This window comes from Schistosoma haematobium, chromosome 3, assembly GCF_000699445.3.
Source record: "Schistosoma haematobium chromosome 3, whole genome shotgun sequence".
NCBI classification, from domain to species: Eukaryota; Metazoa; Platyhelminthes; class Trematoda; order Strigeidida; family Schistosomatidae; genus Schistosoma; species Schistosoma haematobium.
The window spans coordinates 13,197,297-13,217,570 of NC_067198.1; the positions used below are offsets into that span (position 1 = coordinate 13,197,297).

Below are 20,274 nucleotides of genomic sequence, written 5' to 3' on the forward strand. Positions count from 1 at the left end.
TTTGAAGATGTTATTTAAAAAGTATAATCCAGTGAAATAAATTTGGAAAGAGAAAAAAGAGACAAGAAGGATTCAGGAGATTAGAATTTGGGAATATCTAATAAACACATTCTAAATAATGAAGAATGATTATTGTTCAAGATAGGGATTTTGAAGATGGTGTGTTTTTTCGGATATAAAAACAATCAAATTTCCATGACTAAACAAACCAGTTTAGAAAACACAATACTTCTTAAAGAATTTTAGACAGTAAAATAACAAATTGGAGAAGATTGTTTTAAATTGAAGATAGATTATAGACTGATTTCAGCTGATTTGCTTGAGTGAGACCAAGATTTGTTGGACAGATGGGACTCCTCGAAATTGTGCACTTCAAACCTTACACAGGGTAGAACCTATGACATTCTCATCTCAAAATATTAAGGAATCAAAGCAATACAAAATATTTCTCCAAAACCAGATTAAGAATTTATTGGTCAAGGATGAAAATATAAATCATGAAGAAACTAGTAACACTCTACTTTTTTCGGTTGTAATTAGTTCCAACCATGACTTGTTATTAGAATGGCCTATAAGGTCTATAAAATAGGTGTTTTGTTATATCCTATCTGTTTGATACTCCTGATGGACATCGAAACAAGCAATATGCCATCATGTCAAAAAATCATTAAGTCCCATTGCTGTATATATACTATTGATTTATCTGTTACAGGGAACGTTATCAAGTGACAAAAATGAGTTATTGTTTTCACAATTCAACTGTAATTATAACAATGAACCAGAACTATTTCGCAAAGGCACTGTATTATTTAGAAATAATGTAAGTTGAAATACAAAGTTGTTATTTTTATAAATAATTAATTAACTTGCTCTTATCCCCTCATCTGCATGATATTAATGAGAAAACTGTTAGGATTCATTGTTTTGACCATTAACTCAATATCAGAGTGATTTCTTAGTTGGTTATACAATCTGTGGTAGTTTTATTTCTTGACGGGATGATTTGTGCTTATTAATTAATAGTATTTTCAACGATTCAATGTAATAGGAATCACCGCGTGGCATATATATATATATCATTGATGTAGACCTTAGAAACACAGTTGTTACACTTTAGGATAAGTAGAATATTCCACTGCAATTAAGATAAATCCTACTGTTTATGTACAAACACACAATACTTAGTGTACGAACGTATTCGAACCATTCGATTGTATGATCTTTGTGTCTCTATCCGGACAGACTGTGACTCGTTATAACTATCCTTCATTCAGAGATACTGTATCACGAAATGATGGATGTATTTATCTTGAAGTAGCCTGGTAAAATTAAAAGTCTGGTATGACACACGTGTTATTAATTAAGAATAATTTGTTGGTAAGTATCATTGGATTTCGGAAACTTCTACCGAATTCACGAATATCCTGAAACCTGTTTCTGAGGACTGCGAAAACGGCAATAAGCAAAAGCATTACAATTGATTACTGACAAAAATCTGATCTTCAGAGACTAACAACAAAAGGCGCAAATGAAGTCAGTGGCATAAGCTAATGTTACAGAGGCGATTTAAGCTCATCAAAGAGGCTGAGGTTAGAGAAACAACAATGACACCTAGTTTCCAACTTAGAAAAGTCGTCGTATTTTTAAATAACTAGGTGAGAAAGAGGCGGATTCTAACTAGTCAAGTTCAGACATTTTCAGAGATGGAACTCCGTGCTTATCAATGGAATTGGCTGAGGTATTAACTATGATTTAGGAGCTGAGGCTTGTCCCATATAACTAGTGTCGGTCACAGATAAACTTAACTTTAAAAATAAAACCACTATTTTATTCACTAACGAATCTCCTTGATTGATGTGATTTCTATTATGTTGATCTTCATAATTAGGCACTGTTTAACTGATGTTCATGATCATTTCATTCGAAAAAAAGTCAGGTTGATTGTAAATGTATCGAACAAATATTCACCCTTCTTCAAGTCCTCATTAGTGATATCCAACTTAAGCTGAATTTTTCAAATTGATATTTTTTACAAATGATTCTATCGGTCAAAAGTCATTGTTGTAGTCTTTGTGATCGATTAATCTCCAAGTAGTGACCAATGATATTTATGCTAAGTCTTTCCTGGTGCATATCAAATTCTATGTTAGGTTGTGATTTCGGTATTACTCCATGTAACTATCTATAGAATCCGGTCGACAGTAAGAAGGACTTGGCATACATGACATTGATTACTACTCAGTTATCAATCAGTTGTAAATGCATCTCAGTCCTACCGTGGGTCAGTTGCGACCCGAATATCTCAGTGACTTCTCTGACTGAAAATGGATAACACGAAATCGAACCCACCAGGGAGCATCAGTGCCATCAAGATTACAGGCACACCTTGCTGGCAAGTGACCTGTAGTACAAAATCTAGATTCAGGATTTATTGTCGACTATCTCCATACGACTACCTTATTGTCAATATCTGTAATTCAATAACGTATAAAAGAAAGGCGTCAATTTAGTTGAAAACTCTTCACTTGAATAATGTTAACCAGAATGAGCTGCTGGTAAACTGTCATTGGAATCGTCTACGTCAATAATTACCTGTCATGGTCTTCTCACTTACTTCCCTTTCGTATCATAGTACATTCTTTTTATCTAAAATGTGTGACAGAGTTGATTGTTACTACCATATTTTTTCTCCAATATTTTGTAAAGTCTGCCATTGAACAAGCCAATATCGACATCATTAAAGATCAGTTTTGGGATGAACATCCTTACATATTATTGGAGCCTGAATAAGTCAGAATTGTCGGATTCATTTGTTCTCCAGCCTATCAGTGCAAATTTATGCATCTATTTTTGTATGTATAAATATGTTTATACATTTTCTCCTGAATTTTATGCATTATTGTACATATTACACTGTATTTACGGAACAAAAATTGCTGATTTATTATTTATTGGTAAACTGACTTTTGTTTTCACTGAAGAAAATGTTTTCTAGAGTATCATCGATAAATTATGATTTTGACTCGTTTATTATTACTTGTTTTCATACAATAATACGATTTTAAAAACCAGAAGGAATTTAAATCGAATAATCTTGGCTTCCATTGTAAAAAATATGGAGCTTCACTATATTTCATCGATAGTTATCCGCCGTTACTTCCAAAGTCGTTTACGAATAAGTAGCACTTTGTATTTGGAGCTGTGAACAATTTATCTCTCATTATTGGGTGACACACTTTGATTCACACTTAAATAATGAGCTTACTGGGAAGCTTCTGTTTCAACTTCAGTTTATGAGTACCATCCACTCTCATGGTCACTAAAATAATAGAGTCAATAAGTTTGAATTGATAGTATTTTTAAGTTGTTGAGTTCGGTGATTTAAGCCAAGATTTCTGATGATAGGACAGGTTATGAGAACCACTGATTAAGATTTCGGTGCACTTGACCAGCCAACTGTTATACTAAATATGTATAAAATACAGAACGGGATCGCGTTATTCATCCAGTTTAATCGATTTTGTAACGTCACAATTCACTATGCGCCCTGTACATATTTATTTTAAACTTGCTCTGAGATATTCGTGGGAAATACCAAATATACGAAGCAAATCCGCATTATTGACTACTTAAGCTTTAATGCTCGGTACATTCTTTGCGATATTTGTAAGTCAACTTCTTTGTTTCTATCAGTGATAAATTAAAAGAAAATATCAATAGTTTACTTTTTAAAACCATGATATTCTAAACAATTAGTGAAATCTCTCAATTTATGCGCTAATCTAAATACAATTCATCCTGATACAGTGTGGTGCAGTGTTCCAATCAGATTGTTAAATAAAGCCTTTTCGAGTGAGGCCTCAGTCGTCCCTTCTGGAATGGATTCCATGTTCTCAAGGCTCACAAACTCACTGCCTGAATGTGGTTTTGTGGGGAACCGCGGCCGCACATATCTTTACGTGCATCTGTGTATCTTAAGAAGAACAAGTAAAGGATGCTTGAAGTTCTTACTTACCCTGGATAGGTTTAGTCTACATACATACTAGGTAGCAAACAAACTTCTATCCGAGTATTTTTTCGTATATATACAGGTATACCTTCCCTGTGAGCGAGTATGCGTTCCATGCAAACCTGTAACACACAGGTTTTACCCAATGCATCCCATAACATACATATAGGTATATTGACCCACTTGGTAGGGTAGATGTTGACCACTTTCCTTAGAAAGGTATTTGCTGCACCAGACCGTCTCTTACACATTACATGCATACCATTCAGCCCATGTCTACTGCACCAGTACTTCCTGATACACACATAAGCATTCTCTGAGTGGAGGTTGTTGGTTGCCTCCCTCTCTCGTATTTGCTACCATATCTTTATTGTTATGTCTTCGAACTGATAGATTAAGTCGTTGATTTTATTAAACAGGGCGATTGACTCTACTTATAAATTGGATAAGTAGCATAAAATAAGTGACAAATATTAGTTTGAATGCAATGTAGTTTACGAAATACGTTGACAACAATGTCCTTGATATTTTTTCCATATTGGAACTATTATAATAGAAAATTTTAACGAGAAATTCCCATTAGTCCTCCTTATGATTGTCTTATTTTAACCAATTTTCAAATAAATATTGTCTTCATATTGACAATCTTTTCAATTCCTATTTGATTTTCTGCTAACCACCAGCATTCACATGTTGGTGGTTAAAACATATATATTATATTGATCTTGAACATTATCTTACACTTTAAAATCTGGTAAAATGAATGCGTATTTTGAGTACTCCAATCATCATCTATGAAAGAGTGCACCTTATTGTCCCTAAATTTTAATGTCTCAAAATTAAACGGCTGACGGAGTCTTCTATTGAAAATTCATCTCGCGACAAGTGGTGTTGAAGATTTACATTTGAAATAAGTGAAGAGTTTTATCAATAGACGATGTATTTTTTCTGATGAACTACATGGTAATATGAACATACACTTTTCACGAACCAGAATGAACTCGCCATTTTATAACGTTTAAACTACTACCGAACAACAATAGACCAACAACCTCGTCCTTTTCTTGACCTTTGTTACCAGCAGTTCTTTGTTTGTCTTAAAAAGCCTCTTAATATCCTGTATTCTTGAATGACAACCAATTCAGAATCCATTGTATGTCACGTTTCTTCAGTCAGTAACTAATGTTTTTGCTGTTACCTGAAAACTATACATATCAATATGACTGGAATTTAGCGTATCAGTAGTTCTCAATTTTCAACTCAACAGCCTTTTTATGAGTCGATTCACTACCGATTTCTTGGTTTTTGTAGTGAAGAAAGCTCAGTGGTCTACAGAGTAAACGCACACCCGACAACCTTAGGATCCTGCGTTTGACCACTGATATGTTTAAGGGTGAGATAGCTAAGCAAACTGAAATCAGAACAAAAAGTTGTGTACATTTCTAAATCTTCATTTTGATTTGTGATTTTACATGGCTTCATAACTTAAAGGTGTTCATACATAATTCCTAAGTCACTTACCGAACAATTAGCACAGAACCGAACTCACATAATATGATTTTATCATTCAATGAATATTTACAGGCTGATTTGTAATTTAAGCTTATTTTATGAAATAAAATACTATTAGAGCTGTCATCCATATTTATTTCCTATCAAATTTAATTCTGAGACATCTTAATAGGAAAGATAAAGTATTACAGTGGTACTACTTAGGTTTTGCAACAATAGTCTATTACTGTAACAGCACAATCAAAATAGGAAAGTATAAGTATGAACAAAATAAAACAATCGAACAGACTCATAGATGTAAAACATTTACTATCTACTTAAAGATGAAATAACACGTAATAGTTTGGTCAACAAAAGCTAGTTAGAAATAAGAAGTTAGTGTTACACTAGCTTAGACCTGTGCAGAAATATTTGTCTTGAAACTTTTGTAAAATCCAAATTGCTGATCATACATAACAATTCTTTTGATAGATATCAGTGAAATAATAGAGGAAACTAAAATTCGCACTTGCCATCCTATCACTAGAGGATCGGATATGAGATAATTAAACCATTATTTATTTGAACACAAATATTGGTACAAGGGGTACCAGATATATATGCACCACACAAAACAATGAAAATGGGGAGAAAAAAAGAGGAACAATAACGACTAGATTAGTGTGAGGAAGTGTAATAATAACAATAATAATAGCGGGGGAAACGGAAGAGTATAACCAGAAAAAATCTTTAAGTTAAGGAAGATACAACCACTTTTTATGAAGAAGGTTACAGCAGGATCGCCACTGGCTTCTATTCTGAGCCATATGTCATAACGTCTCTAGCCACTGTGTTGCACCATCTCTAGGACCCCAGCCAGGGAGTCGTGAAGGACCAACACAAGCCAGTCCTTTGTAGCTTTCTTTCATCCCACGACACCATGTCATACACCGACCACCTCCGCTTTTTCCAACTAGTCCCAGAGTCGGCAAATAATGCATGACGATGAATTCTCTGGGGCTACATTCGTAGTACGTGTTCAAGCCACCGAAGTCGGTGTTTCAAGATGGTGACGCCAATTGCATTATCGTCTGTGCGCCCGAGCACACGGTGTCAAAACTCTGCATTACTAACATGGTATTGCCACTGGATACCAGCAATCCTTCAGAGATAGTGATTATCAAACACAGAGTCGTCTGACATCCTTAACTCAGAGAGGCCAGGTTTCACAAGCATAGAGCAAAACTGCTCCCACCGACGCGTTGTAGATCCGAACTTTAACAGCCAGACTAACATCACGAAGGCGCCAAAGATGGCCCAGATTGGCATAAGCCCCTTCGGCTTTCACAATACGTGCATCGATCTCATCACTCACGCCACCACCAGCACTTATGCAGCTAACTAGATACACGAACTTCTCGACTACTTCGATCTGCTCACCATCCAGGGTGAGTGCAGGATCAGGGTCCGGCCAGTATTGTAGAAGTACTTTGCACTTCGAAGATGCAAAGCACATACCATACCTATGGACATTGATTTCCAACTGATTAAGTGCGGATTGCATGCCTTGGGCATTGTCGCACAGTAAGACAATATCATCCGCATACTTACCAGATGCAGCTGCTGCTTCCAGCTCATTAGCACGCTCCGACCACCGGGCTTTTCGGTCCTTACGCAAGCTTTGCTCAATTTCATTACGTAACAGTCTTCGTTTGTGGTCAAACTCACGGTCACCCGGAGTAGACCGACGGGCTTCAATGAGTTTTAAGGAACCAGAAGAAACCCAGTGCATATAAGCGGAACGTTTCGCGAAGCCACAAGCGGCTTTACTCGCCATATTCACGGCGTCGTGAAGTTGCAACCAATGCTCATCTATACTTTTCGGTGGAATGGTAGCTAGCCTAGAAGCTAGCTTGGTTCGGTACTTACTAGCAACAGAAGTTGCAACCAACATGCTGACATCAATTCTTTGATGGCGGTCACTTTGTTGGCCAATGGAAAGTAAGGTAAAATTGGCGCAGACCAAGGCATGGCCAGAGTCCAGATAGGTACTCCAAAATGAGCGCCAGTCTTGTACACAACCACGCCAGCGGTAGCTGATCGCGATGTGATCAATCTGAGTCCAGGCTTGAGATGCAGAGGGAGGACGCCAGGTGGCACATCGGCGATGACTGTGCCGAAAGTTAGTGATAGCCAGAAACAGGTTGTGGTCTGTGCACAGTTGTAGTAGACGGCCCCCGTTATCTGTCCTGCGACCAACAAGTCCCTCAACAAACGTCGATATTAAGACTTTCCAAAGACATAGCCAGCACTATCTGTTGTCCGACCTGCATAAGTGTGCGAACGTTGAAGGGAGCCAGTTTGAATGGTGCACGTGGTTTCAGAAAAACTGATTCAGTATTCGTACTTGGTGGTAGCACACAATTTTCAACCAGGCAGTGAATCAAAAACGTTTAGATAGGACCGAATTTCCACCATAGGCGAGCTGCTGTATGAGTCGAAAAATAAGGATACATAAATTAGGAATAAAAGAGTAAATAAATGATATAGTAAAAAACAATAATAATAATAATGTGAGTTGTTTGACTGTAAATCGAAGCGAAAATAGAGTTTTCAGTAAATATCATCATTTTCATTATATTTGTGTGTGGGCTGTGATACTGCCCGGGTGCCCGAACCGGAGCAGGTGGTTATCTTAGGAGGCCACATCCCGAGCCTTTGACCTTAAGGTCTGACCCACAAGGCAGTGGAGCATCGTGAGGAGATGCAGTCCCATGGTAGCCGGTGACCAACGATTGGTTCATACGCCATTTGTTCCCGCAGGATACTGGAGCCCATGTGCACCATTGGTTTGGGATCCAGCTAAAGCGCCGGACATTCGCTTTTCGTCCTCTCATTTTCGTAAACAACGCCCCCTCTACGAGAAGGCATTGAGTAGGACTTCCCTGACAGAGGCTGTATACGAGTGGCCGTGTGAGAGCACCCACCCCACTCTCGGCCATACCAGGACATTTGTGGGCAATTAAACCATTAGGATCAATAGGACTTGATATTAGATAATAATAATTAGGGGTCACTGGGCTATGACATTAGATCATATGAGCTCAATTACACAATATCCGACGAAGTACTAAAATCTAAATTGCAGGCCAGAATAATTTATTGACACAGAGTACAAGCAGGAGCCAGGAAAGAATGAAGTCCGACAATCTGTTATTCATTATAGTCGTATCCTACTTCCTCCAACACATCAGTCAGCATATAAATTTCTTGCAAGGATGCTTTGATGAATATATCTCTCAGCTCTTGAAATGGTCAATAGTTGATAACAAAGTGTGCTTCTCATCCAGCTTGAGATTTATTCGCCACTAGATACTGATAATTAATCTATCAACACTCAAACCTAGCATCTATTAATTACAACATTCATCTCTTGCACACACTGAATGTGAATATATCCAGTGTACGAGGTATATTAGCAAGATATATGGTTTCTATATTTTACTACTAACAATCGATACAATAATCCCTGGTTGTTTAGTTTATTGTTATTTTATAAGTTAAAATTAATCCAGATGTCATGGCGAGAAACTTTGGAAAATACATTCGTTATAATACTACTGTTTCGGATATAATAAACCTTGAAAATTACAGTCAGTAGCATGTCTTTAAGACATAATAAACTGGATTGTATAAACAGTATCTTTCTCCTTACTAAATAGAAACAGATTTCCGAACGAAATGATGACATGGTGGGGAATTTAATACACCTTAATCACCATCATCTCTAAACGATACATAATATATATCAAAGCTAGTAGTGATACTCATTGCCATAGTAACAATGTAGGCAGTGAAGATTAGAGCTTGTAATTAAGTGCTTTCATTATTGTCATCTATTCGTTGTTTATTAACAATCTAAACCGTTAAGTGCTTAAGAATAGTGAGTATTCTAATGATATAAGACTCATTAATAAATTACTTTACTTAACAAAGGAAAACTCATGTCATCATAAGACGAAAAGATTTAATGCTTTTGTATGGTAAGAGGTGTTTTCTGTACAGATGAAAATTTCGACTAGTTTATCGTATTTTTACAAAAACTATATATCTATATATTCACTTATAAATCTCCTTTTAATCGTCTTCCACGCAATCTTTCCAATTCACGATGTACCATTTCTTGTGTTGAGCCCCAAGATCTACCTTCTGGTGGACATGTTGCAGCTGGAGTCCAAACACCTTTAATATCATTTGGATGATAAATTTTCGGAGGATCACCTTCTCGAAGACGTATATACAAATTTGTGTAATGAAATTTATTCGACTCCACTTTAGATCGTAAGCCTTTGTATAAACGAGGAACCATGCGACCTCGTGAAACATGCGCTGACTCTTAAGGTAAAAAGAATTAAAAAATAAAACAGAACATATATTGTAACCTGTGGGACAAACTTTTTTGTTATTAACAAGGATAAATAAGACAAATTATGCAGACCAAAATCTTTACATGAAAGACAATTATCTTTTAGCAAAAGAAATGTTTTTTGGACCGTAGAAAGTAATCACTTTAAGGATGTCTTCTTTGTGGGCATGAATGAGAATCCACCCTCGCGACACAACATAACCTTGAGACGGACACAAAAAAATCAACTAAAAGTGGCAGCAATCAATCAGGAGACAGCCAAGGTGTGGAAATACTACTTAGGAAGAAATATTGTTGTTGTTATAGTTACAGGAAAGAAATCAATGTCTATTAACAAAATGTGGATAAATAGAGGTCCTCATAGTAATCTGGTACCATAAAGCCTTTTGCAAAACATCTTTTATTTTGAGTATATATCGTTTAAATGTTGACACACCGGTTGTGTGGCATCCAATAATTGCATTAGATCAGCACTCATATTGGTGAAGTGAACGAGAACACGAGTGGGGACAATCGAATGTATTTGAACACAAAATTACAGAACATTTTAGTAAAAATCTGAGAGCCATACAGTAAATACTTTATTTGCAAAATGTTAATCAATTGCCTCAAACTTGACTGTTCCCTTTGCAAATGTCGATCAATCGTCTCAGACTTTACGGTTCCTTCATTTCCACAACAATCATTCTCTGTTCTCGTTCTCTTTTATTCGATCTACTTAACCCTCTGCTGCCAGGTACTTTACTTTCGATTGACGATACATACTAATATCTATCAACATCATTAGCACACAGCACATTGGTATCAACAATGAGTTCGTATTCTTTTCAGTACGTATAATATATTTTATTAAACAAATAGGTACTTTCAGTGTTAAAGCAGTTATTTACAAAAAAGCATAATAAGTCGTATCTAGAAATCATATGTTAGGCAATAACAAAATAACAAATCTTTCATCTGTTTTGCGTTCACGCAGGTTCAACTGTAAGTCACCAAGTGACAATTCTGTTGTGCATAAAACATAACTCTTTATGATAATAGCAGAATTGACGTACTTTACACCTTGCTTAAATTTCAACCATACTAAAATAATTAACGAAGTTAATGATGAATGTTTCTATAATCTTAATAAATACTTATGTCAAATAAAACTAAGCACAGTTCAGAAGTCATTATGAAGTTGTCGTTTGGAAACGTTAATTAACGGACAATCAAAACACTGATGATAAAAAAATCCAACAGTATTTCTATGAAATATACTGTGTAAAAAATTAAATTCAGTAACTGTGTTCAATTACATACAGTTCAAATATATAATAAGTAACACAAGTTCAAATTTCAATTCACCTACTTTTAACTGAGCAACCCAATAATATTATTAAGTCGCATACACACGCAAACACAAAATATGCCTCAAAGCCCAATATACATGGACATGAACAAAATTAATGAGTAACACATCAAAAAGTATGTTTTACTATAGCTATAGGTATAATTCATCACATAGAAGAATCGTGAAAACAATAGAAATAAAAACAATATCCTATATAAATCATTTACCTATCCAAATTTTTGTACAGAATTCAAAATCGTGCTCCTTAACTGCTAGTTCAATGGCTTCTTCTATCACCTAAAAAACAAATGACATGAAGAATACAGTTTCGAATTAATGATCATCAGACTTGTACATTTATGATTTAAACTTAGTGATCAAACAGAATAGTTTATTCTGATCAAGATACATTATTACAAATATAAACATCATAAGAACAGATGGATTGTAACTAGCAGTGGAATCCAGGACCCGCGTTTTATCGTATTTGGGACCTGTCAGCCAGATGTACCTGAATCTTAGATGATGTTCACTCCAGAACTAGAACCCAGTAATGTTCGCTTTAAAGGCCATCGCGTTATTTATGTGGTTACTGCGTCCAAATAGACACTGGCTTGTGTAGTGAGGGAAGTTTTTATTAAGTTGTATTGGTCGTTTGGATTTTCTTATTGATATTGAAAACTGGAATTAATCAGTCTGTTTTGGTATATATGCATCCCACGCGGATTGCCCTCGATATCCCGTCAAGGAGTGAATATCAGTTCTGGAACGCAAGTATACCCAGCCGACTAGTTATAGATAAAACGGAACGCGCGAGTTGGATTTCACTACTAGCCACCACCCATCTCTGCTTATAATGCAATATCGATGGAATCCGCACAGAATACACATATGTCAAAAGAAACTGATCGATCCCAGACCTAAACAACAATAGGAAGATTCAAACAACTAATGCAAATAAAATAAACATAATGTGTTACTTTTAATCAGTGAAATAAATTTATCAGAGGTTGTGAATTTTGAGATTAGTTATGTTATCGATACACTGAGTTGCACGTAGCTTAAATAAGTATACAAGATGAGGACGGGAAGTAAAACCTTCTCATTTTATAAGAAACTGTAATATATACGAAAAATATGAATCAAAAATGGTGAGTATGAAGTGACCTGTTCATATATGTACAAATAGAAAGTACTTAATCCTAGCTGAACACTATCAGCTGAACCAGGAGTTAAAAGACGTGGTATTTTTGTGGCCCGTTGATCTGACTCCATTTAGAGCGTACGAATGATTGTTATCACCTATCCTCGTATACAATCATCGACTTAACTCACGTTAGTCAATAACGGAATTTAGATAAGTCAATTAACGAGAATGGCCTTTGAATACATATATTTTGTATGTAAAGTGAATGTAATAGAACAGAGCAAAATGACGCGCAGGGAAGATGGCTGGGAAGCCAACTCCATTTTAGTCAAGCGTTACTCAATATTTATAGTCAGACAAAATAAAGCTACCGACATGTGATTATTGGGATAAGAAGGGCACACACACATACGCTCATATAAAAACAGTCTAGATTGATAAGCGAATAAATAACAAGGTCAAAATATGACTCAAGCAGAATGAATAGAATGGGATGTCCGAAAGCTAGAGTAAGGTATATGGGCTTAATATAATAACTGACACTACAGTATCGCACATATTAATTAGAATTTGAAAGTTAACTTTCACGCGCTGGAGACAGCTGGAAGAAAGTTAGGGCTGACCAAGGTCACTAACTTCTGGTCTGAACCATGTTGGTAGATGCAGACTACTTGGTTGAGGTCCGCGTGACTATAGTAACCAGTGGTTTGAGACTGTGGGTGACATGGATTAGAATCGACCACAATGGTATAGGTGCATAGACTCTTTGCCTTCCCGTAAACCGTTAGATTAGAATTACTTATATATATATATATATATATATATATATATATATATATATATATATATATATATATATATATATATATATATTACTACCATTGTGCTAATGAGGTATGGCAACGTAGACCGATGCATATATGTGCCCGGTCCTACTGTGGTGTGTGCTATTTATGCTTGCAGATATAAGTAGTATGTAACACCAGTCGGAAGTGGAATGTCTGAGAGCAGAAAGTTGAGAAGATGGAAATGAAGAGAAGAGAGATAACAACAGGAATAAAGGAACACCGAAGCTTGTAAGAGACAATTCAAAGATGTGCGAATGATGTATTTGACGTATAATTTTCACATATTACTAAACTACAGTGTGATTGTGCATTAAATAATAAACTAGTCTTCCTCACTTGTGTTTTTCTTCACTTCACTACGTTGTAGATGACCGAGTGACGTCACTTAGAAAAAAATGGAAAGAAAAGGACCACTAGGGAACTTTGTTTTATTTTAGCATAAGACTTATCTTAGGTGGACTTTCACGAAGCGGTAAGCACGATAGCTGTAGACAAGTGAGCTAGGATTAAAAAGTTTACATTTTCAACTTCAATTTTCGATTTATAATTATTCCCACACAATGTCGACGGTGGGTTATCGTCTAAATCCTGACATGATCGACTCTTCATATCACGACTTCAAACTAGGAAACCTTTATTGAATGAACCTGAAATTTAATGAGTACTGGTGCTTAGTTAAATTTACATCAATTCACATTGTTTCGTGTAACAAAAAATTTTCTCAGCCAGTCAGCTATAACGTAGGACCGGGCACATATGCTCATCGGTCCAAGTTGCCATACCTCATTAACACAAGATGAACACCGGATTCATAGAAGTAGTTAATTCAGTGGTGGTAATATATAAAAGAAAGATTGCATATAATGACATAGTACGGGAAGAAAGAATTAGTTCGTAGAAAGAAAGATATGAAGCGATTTTAATCTCATAGTTTAAAGGAAGACAGAGAGTGTATACATCGACGCCATTGTGATCGACTTTGAGCCATGTCACTCAGAGTCTCCAACCATTGATTACGACAGTCACGCGGACCCCAACAAAGTAGTCTGAATCTACCAACATGGCTAAAACTAGAAGTTAGTGACTTCAAGCACTGATGCCATGTTTCGGTTTGGCCGCCCCTGACTCTCCTCCAACCATCCCCAACACTAGTCAGCTTTGCGCGTCGTGATAATCGGTTTTCAGGTATACATAACACGTGGCCCAACCATCTCATTCGATGAAGATTTACAACCTCATCAACTGATTTACCATCATTCCCTAATGCCCTGTCTAACCTCACTATTACTTACCCGGTGATCCCAGCAGAATTGTCTACTGAAATTCATAGCTTAGATTTTCATAGTGATTTTGTAATTTCCCTTATGTGTAATAATTGTCGACTAATCACTAAGTGTGAGCAAAATTAATATATCAATGAGTGCATTCATGTGCCATTTTGATTTTATTACAGAGTCAATCAGATACATGTAAGTGGTCTTTATGTCCTCACTACGCGTCGTCGGATCCGGGATTTGAGTCCCAAGCACAAGTCAGCCAAACTATTCAGCAAAGATATCAGCAAAGCTGGTTATAGTGGCTATTCATTATTTAACAAACATTAGTTTTTAATTGAAATTTAGAATTTTGCACTCTTGATCTACAAAAATGAGGCACTATCGTCTATGAAGATACTGGTATCTTGTATAGATGATATGATCTAACTTGTGGATACATCTTAGTAGTTGATAATAAATAAATAGCCCATCTGAGACTACTAGTCCGACTACGTACATGAACTACAAAAAACTTTAGTAATGAAGTTTATTGATATGGGATAATTTAGAGATTAACTTAAGTAAATAGCATCAAGTTATGAAACCCTCTTACCTCTTCAAGGATTCTAGCTCCCTTTTCAGTACGAAATCCTAATTGTGCGAAAGCATCATCTACAGATCGTCCACGAATCTGTATTAACAATTTAAAATAAAACAAACAGTTTGATGGTACCGTTTAAGTGGAATGTAGATGACTATATACACATTAATCAAGTTTATTGAACTGTGTGTTCTCAGCTGATTCTATCCCTTCTAATCAAAGTTGGTTGTTACTTATCAAGATTTTGAGTTAAGGATATATTTTCAACTATCCTGTGGTTAATTTATTTTGGAACTAGTTTTTATTAACATATTGAGAGACTAGCCACATTCAATCTATCCAGTCATATATTTCAAGAGAAATTTCCACTGCTTTAAATCGGTTTTAAACAACTCATAAAATAAACTAGTCATTTTAATCATGTATGATTTTTCAGATCCGTCTTGCAAATGGCTATCAAAAACGACTGAAACTATCCATGTAATCTAAGTGGTGTAATGTCATTTATATTACACGTTAACTTGCTTGATAGTACTCTATAAAGCCTGTTATAAAACGAAAAAATTTTACTCCTAAGAAACTGACTCGATAAACATTCATTTAATGAAAGCAATTCAACTAGCTAAAATTGACGAACAGTTAAGAATCGATACTTTGGTGAACTAAAGATTCAGATTTTACAGTTCTCATTTAACACATAACCAACACAAAGAATTAAAGGCATATTTGATAGTTTTTCAAAAGGATATAAACAGAATAAAGGTTTACAATTATATTTCCAGATATTTTTAATATTATTCATCGGCATATAATATCTAGAAAAGGATAAATTCAAATGATTAGATAAAATCAGATGCATATAAATATAATTAACAAGTTTGTTGACATACCAAGTGGACTAGCATCCACAGTCTTTTGCTGCTGTATAAAATATCATCTCGACGATGGGTAACTTCACCTGGTCGTATGCTAGTATCCCAAAGAGCTGAGCTTGAAACTTTAGGTACAGGAGGATAAACCACCTCGTTGTACAACTTCCAAAGATCTTCTTTTTGACCAGTAACTCTAGATATTATCGCAAATCCTTTATGATTTGACAATCCAGGTTTTTTATGTAAACCGATAGAAGTGGATATAAATTGCTTTGACGGATACGCGTTTCCAGCTGACAATACTTTCCATACAGTTTTAGAAACAACAGAAAGCATTAATACCTGTGAATAAAAAAGTCACACACACTAAAATAGGATGTAGATGCTTGCAGAGTATTTAAATAACTTTCACCTATAGGCCCACTAAGAACAACTTTAAAAAATCTTAGAGATTACCCGAGGAATTAACACAAAAAAATGAATAAGACGAACAAAACTAGCTAAGTTGAGTTTCAAGGTAATTTGTATACAAACGCTAAAATGCTTAATATTTTTGAGAACAATACCCAAAATTTTTATTTGCCTGCTTTCTTAACTCTCACAGAAAACCATTTACTAATACTTGATCGTTTATGTTAGATTCGAACACTGTAGCCCATGGTTTCTTTATCACAACGAGCTACTTATCCGTTGTTTCTTTCTTATTCTAAGAATATTTTTATCTTATTTATTTATTTGAACACATAAATATTGGTACAAGAGGGCACCAAATATACATGAGCCACACTAAAAAATGTTTGACTGTAAATCGAAGCGAGAATAGAGTTTTCAGTAAATATCATCATTTTCATTATATTTGTGTGTGGGCTGTGATACTGCCCGGATGCCCAAACCGAAGCAGGTGGTTTTCTTAGGAGACCACACCATGAGCCGGTGTCCTTTCAAACAACCAGAGAAAAAGTGTACAAAGGTACATGTAATATCAGCATAATGTGGAAGAGCGGGAGGATCAATCAAATAGCTATGGAAATGAGGATATACAACTTGACGGTGCTCGGACTAAGTCAAACCCATTGGAATCAAGCTGGACAGAAAAGATCATCTTCGGCAGAGGTGCTGTCGTACTATAAGTCATGAAAATGCTTCGCAAACACAGGGGGTTGAACTGATGCTGTCTAAATAAGCACGAAATGCATTTACTGGGTGGGAATTTCATGGATCCAGGATCATCAAAGCATCCTTCAGAGCAAAGGTGATTACAATGAATGTTATTCAGTGTTATGCATCCACCAATGATAGCAATGAAAACGATGAAGATCAGTTCTATGAGGAGCTGCAGTTAAACGAAGTGAACTGCCAAGAAATAGATCTCATCATAGTGATCAGACACCGAAACGCCAAAGTCGGAATAGACAAAATCAGGTATGAAGATATCATGGGACGATACAGACTGGGAGGAAATGGAAATGATGAGAGATTTACAGATTCATGCGTCTTCAATAAAATAGCTAGTGGTGGCATTATATTCCCCCACAAACGCATACGTAAAGCACGTAAAGAACAGAAGCCAAGAAACAAGCTGAATATACTGAAGCAGACAAGCAAGTGAAGAGGAGTATTAGAGCTGACAAGCGGAAATATGTGGAAGACCTAGCATTGACAGCAGAAAAAGCTCCAAGAGGAAATATCAGACAACTGTATAGTACAACGAGGAAACTGCCTGGGAAATATATCAAACCAGAGCGAATAATCAAGAACAAACAAGCACGTCAATCACTGAGACTCAAAAACAGTGGAACAGATGGGCAGAACATTTTGAAGAACTCTCGAATAGACTAGCCCCACTGAACCTACCGGAAATCGACGCAGCACACACAGACTTTCCTATATATGTCACTCCACCAACGATCGACGAAGTCAGGATGCCATCAGACAAATCAAGAGTGGATAAGCAACAGGACTAGACAACGTACTGGCTGAAGCACTGGAATCAGACATAGGGGTATTTGCAAATATGCTCCATATTTTATTTCAAAAAATCTGGGAACAAGTGCCAACAGACTGGGAAGAAGGATATCTTATCACGGACCACGAAGGGGCGATAGTCGCTTTCAGCCTGTTCTCCCGAAACGCTCTCACATAGCTAGGAGTATACAGCCGCTGCCAGGGAAAACCTAACCACCACTTTCTAGCGGCGGTGTTCTTTACAACATAGAGTGGATGAAAGGCGAATGTATGGCGCTGTAACCGAACTGGCAGATGTAGAGGACCTCTAGGTCACAGGCTCAAAGAGTAACCCTCCAAAACACCATCTGTTTTAGTTTGGGTACCCGCGCAGTATTCCAGCCCTCATACAAATCGAAAGTATGGCGCATGTATATCTGGTGCCTCCTTGCACCTACGTTTATGTGTTTAAGTAACTTAATAGTCAATAATAAAGAGGAGTCTCAAAAAATGTGAGGACTACAGAGGCACCACATTACTATCGATACTGGAAAACGCTCTCAAGAGTGCTATTGAACGGGATGAAGGATCCAGTGGACGCCCAACTTCAAGATCAACATGCTGGATTCCGTAAAGATCAGTCGTGCACAGACCAGACCTCGTCAATAAGGATAATTGTCAGACAACAAACTGAATAGAACTTATCACTATACATCAATTTCCTCGACTATGAGAAAGCATCTGAAAGAGTAGATAGAACCTTATGGGATCTTTTTTGACATTATGGAGTACCTGAAATCTTCAGCATCATAAGGAATTTATATGATGGACTACACTGTAAAGTCGTGAGTGAAAGAAAGTTCACGGAAGCATTCCGAGTGAGGACCAGTGTCACAGAATATGATGGACAGCTAGGATGCAGCTAGACAATTTGGAACTCGCAGATGACCTGGCCCTTCTACACATGCACACCAACAAATACGGATGAAGACAACCAGTGTAACAGGAGCTTCCGTATCAGTAGACCTCCACAAGCACAAAAGAAGCAAGATCCTGAAATATAACACGAAGGACAACAAACCAAGCACACTTGGTGGAAAAACCCTGGAAGAGGTGCGAACTATTACGTACTTCGGCAGCATAATAGAAAAACGAGGAGGATCTGATGTGGCTGTAAAGGAAAGCATCGTCAAAGCTAAGGTAGCATTCCTACAATTCAGGAATATATGGGACTTAAAACTGGTAAACAACAGAGTCAGAATCTTTAAAACAAGACAGTTCTACTATACGGAGCTCAAACGTAGAGAACTACAACCATCATCGAAAAGGTACTAACGATTTTCTACCTGAGATACTCCTGATTCGTAGGCCGGATACCATCAGCAACATTCTATTTTGGAATAGAACAAACTGACTTCTAACTGAAGAGTAAGTTAGGAAAAGTCCCTGGACGTGAGGACATCACATTTATGCAACGACTGAGACAGTCTGAAGAAACAGAAGTTTGATCGTTACTTATGACTTTACAAAATTTCTGCTTAGTTTAACAAATACATAAGGACTATATGTCTCTTTACAGTAAACTTTAAACATATGTGCACAGAACCAAAAAATGCACAAAACTGCATTGTACCGGCAACTCTTACTAACCGCTGAAATCTACATTTCAATATACAATAATATTCTGTTTCATATTATTTCTGAGTAAAGAATTCCAGGATTACCTAAACGTTTTTCTCTGTCATGAGCATTAGTGGTTTTCGTTCAATCTATGGTGATGATTTTTCAACTTATGAAGGCTACTTATACGGGTTATGGAGCATATTGATAATAATAATAATAATAATAATAATAATAATAACGACTTGCAATAATCCTGAGTCACTCTATTGGTAGACATTTGATTAATGTATAACAGTGTCATGAAATAATCCTACATACTTATACAAACATTATCGTGACCTATTAATTTAATTGTAACGTTATTTATTACCTTAGGCGGACGTATGTCTATCTACATTTGACTATGACGCTACTTGTGTGTTCCTGTATATGCGCTCATTATTGATGATTTTTCGTCATATATGTCGTCTATAAGCTTCCCAGTTACCCATGATTCATATATTGTTAACTTTTCACAAAAGCTATATCACCCATTACTCACTGTGGTGGTTTACTACAGATATTTCTGTCTGCAGTTATTCAATTTCCACATTCGATCACTCAGTTTGCCTGCTTGCACGAGTATAATAAATATGAAAACCCTTAATACTACTCGTAGTTGGCTTTTTATTTTCATGTCATATTGCCTGGTTAGTAGGTTGTTGACCTTCACAGAATCAGTGTA

The 20,274-nt window shown here is 36.3% G+C and overlaps 2 protein-coding genes across 2 annotated transcripts in view; one reads left to right on the forward strand and one right to left on the reverse strand.

Annotated features, from left to right (window-relative positions):
* Nucleotides 1–3,023, forward strand: part of THG1L (tRNA-histidine guanylyltransferase 1-like) — a 39,025-nt gene extending 36,002 nt beyond the window's left edge. Inside the window, exons 5-6 of the mRNA XM_051213043.1 lie at nucleotides 713–820; nucleotides 2,707–3,023. Of these exons, the coding sequence (XP_051068977.1) occupies nucleotides 713–820; nucleotides 2,707–2,790 (192 nt within the window). The 3' untranslated portion in view covers nucleotides 2,791–3,023. The remainder of the gene's footprint in view (nucleotides 1–712; nucleotides 821–2,706) is intronic.
* A 6,487-nt stretch (nucleotides 3,024–9,510) lies between these two features.
* Nucleotides 9,511–20,274, reverse strand: part of MS3_00010582 (uncharacterized protein) — a gene marked incomplete at its 5' end in the record, with an annotated part of 30,469 nt that continues 19,705 nt past the window's right edge. The window contains 5 exons of the mRNA XM_051218956.1: nucleotides 9,511–9,895; nucleotides 11,487–11,556; nucleotides 15,124–15,201; nucleotides 16,002–16,325; nucleotides 19,505–19,579. Of these exons, the coding sequence (XP_051068978.1) occupies nucleotides 9,624–9,895; nucleotides 11,487–11,556; nucleotides 15,124–15,201; nucleotides 16,002–16,325; nucleotides 19,505–19,579 (819 nt within the window). The 3' untranslated portion in view covers nucleotides 9,511–9,623. The remainder of the gene's footprint in view (nucleotides 9,896–11,486; nucleotides 11,557–15,123; nucleotides 15,202–16,001; nucleotides 16,326–19,504; nucleotides 19,580–20,274) is intronic.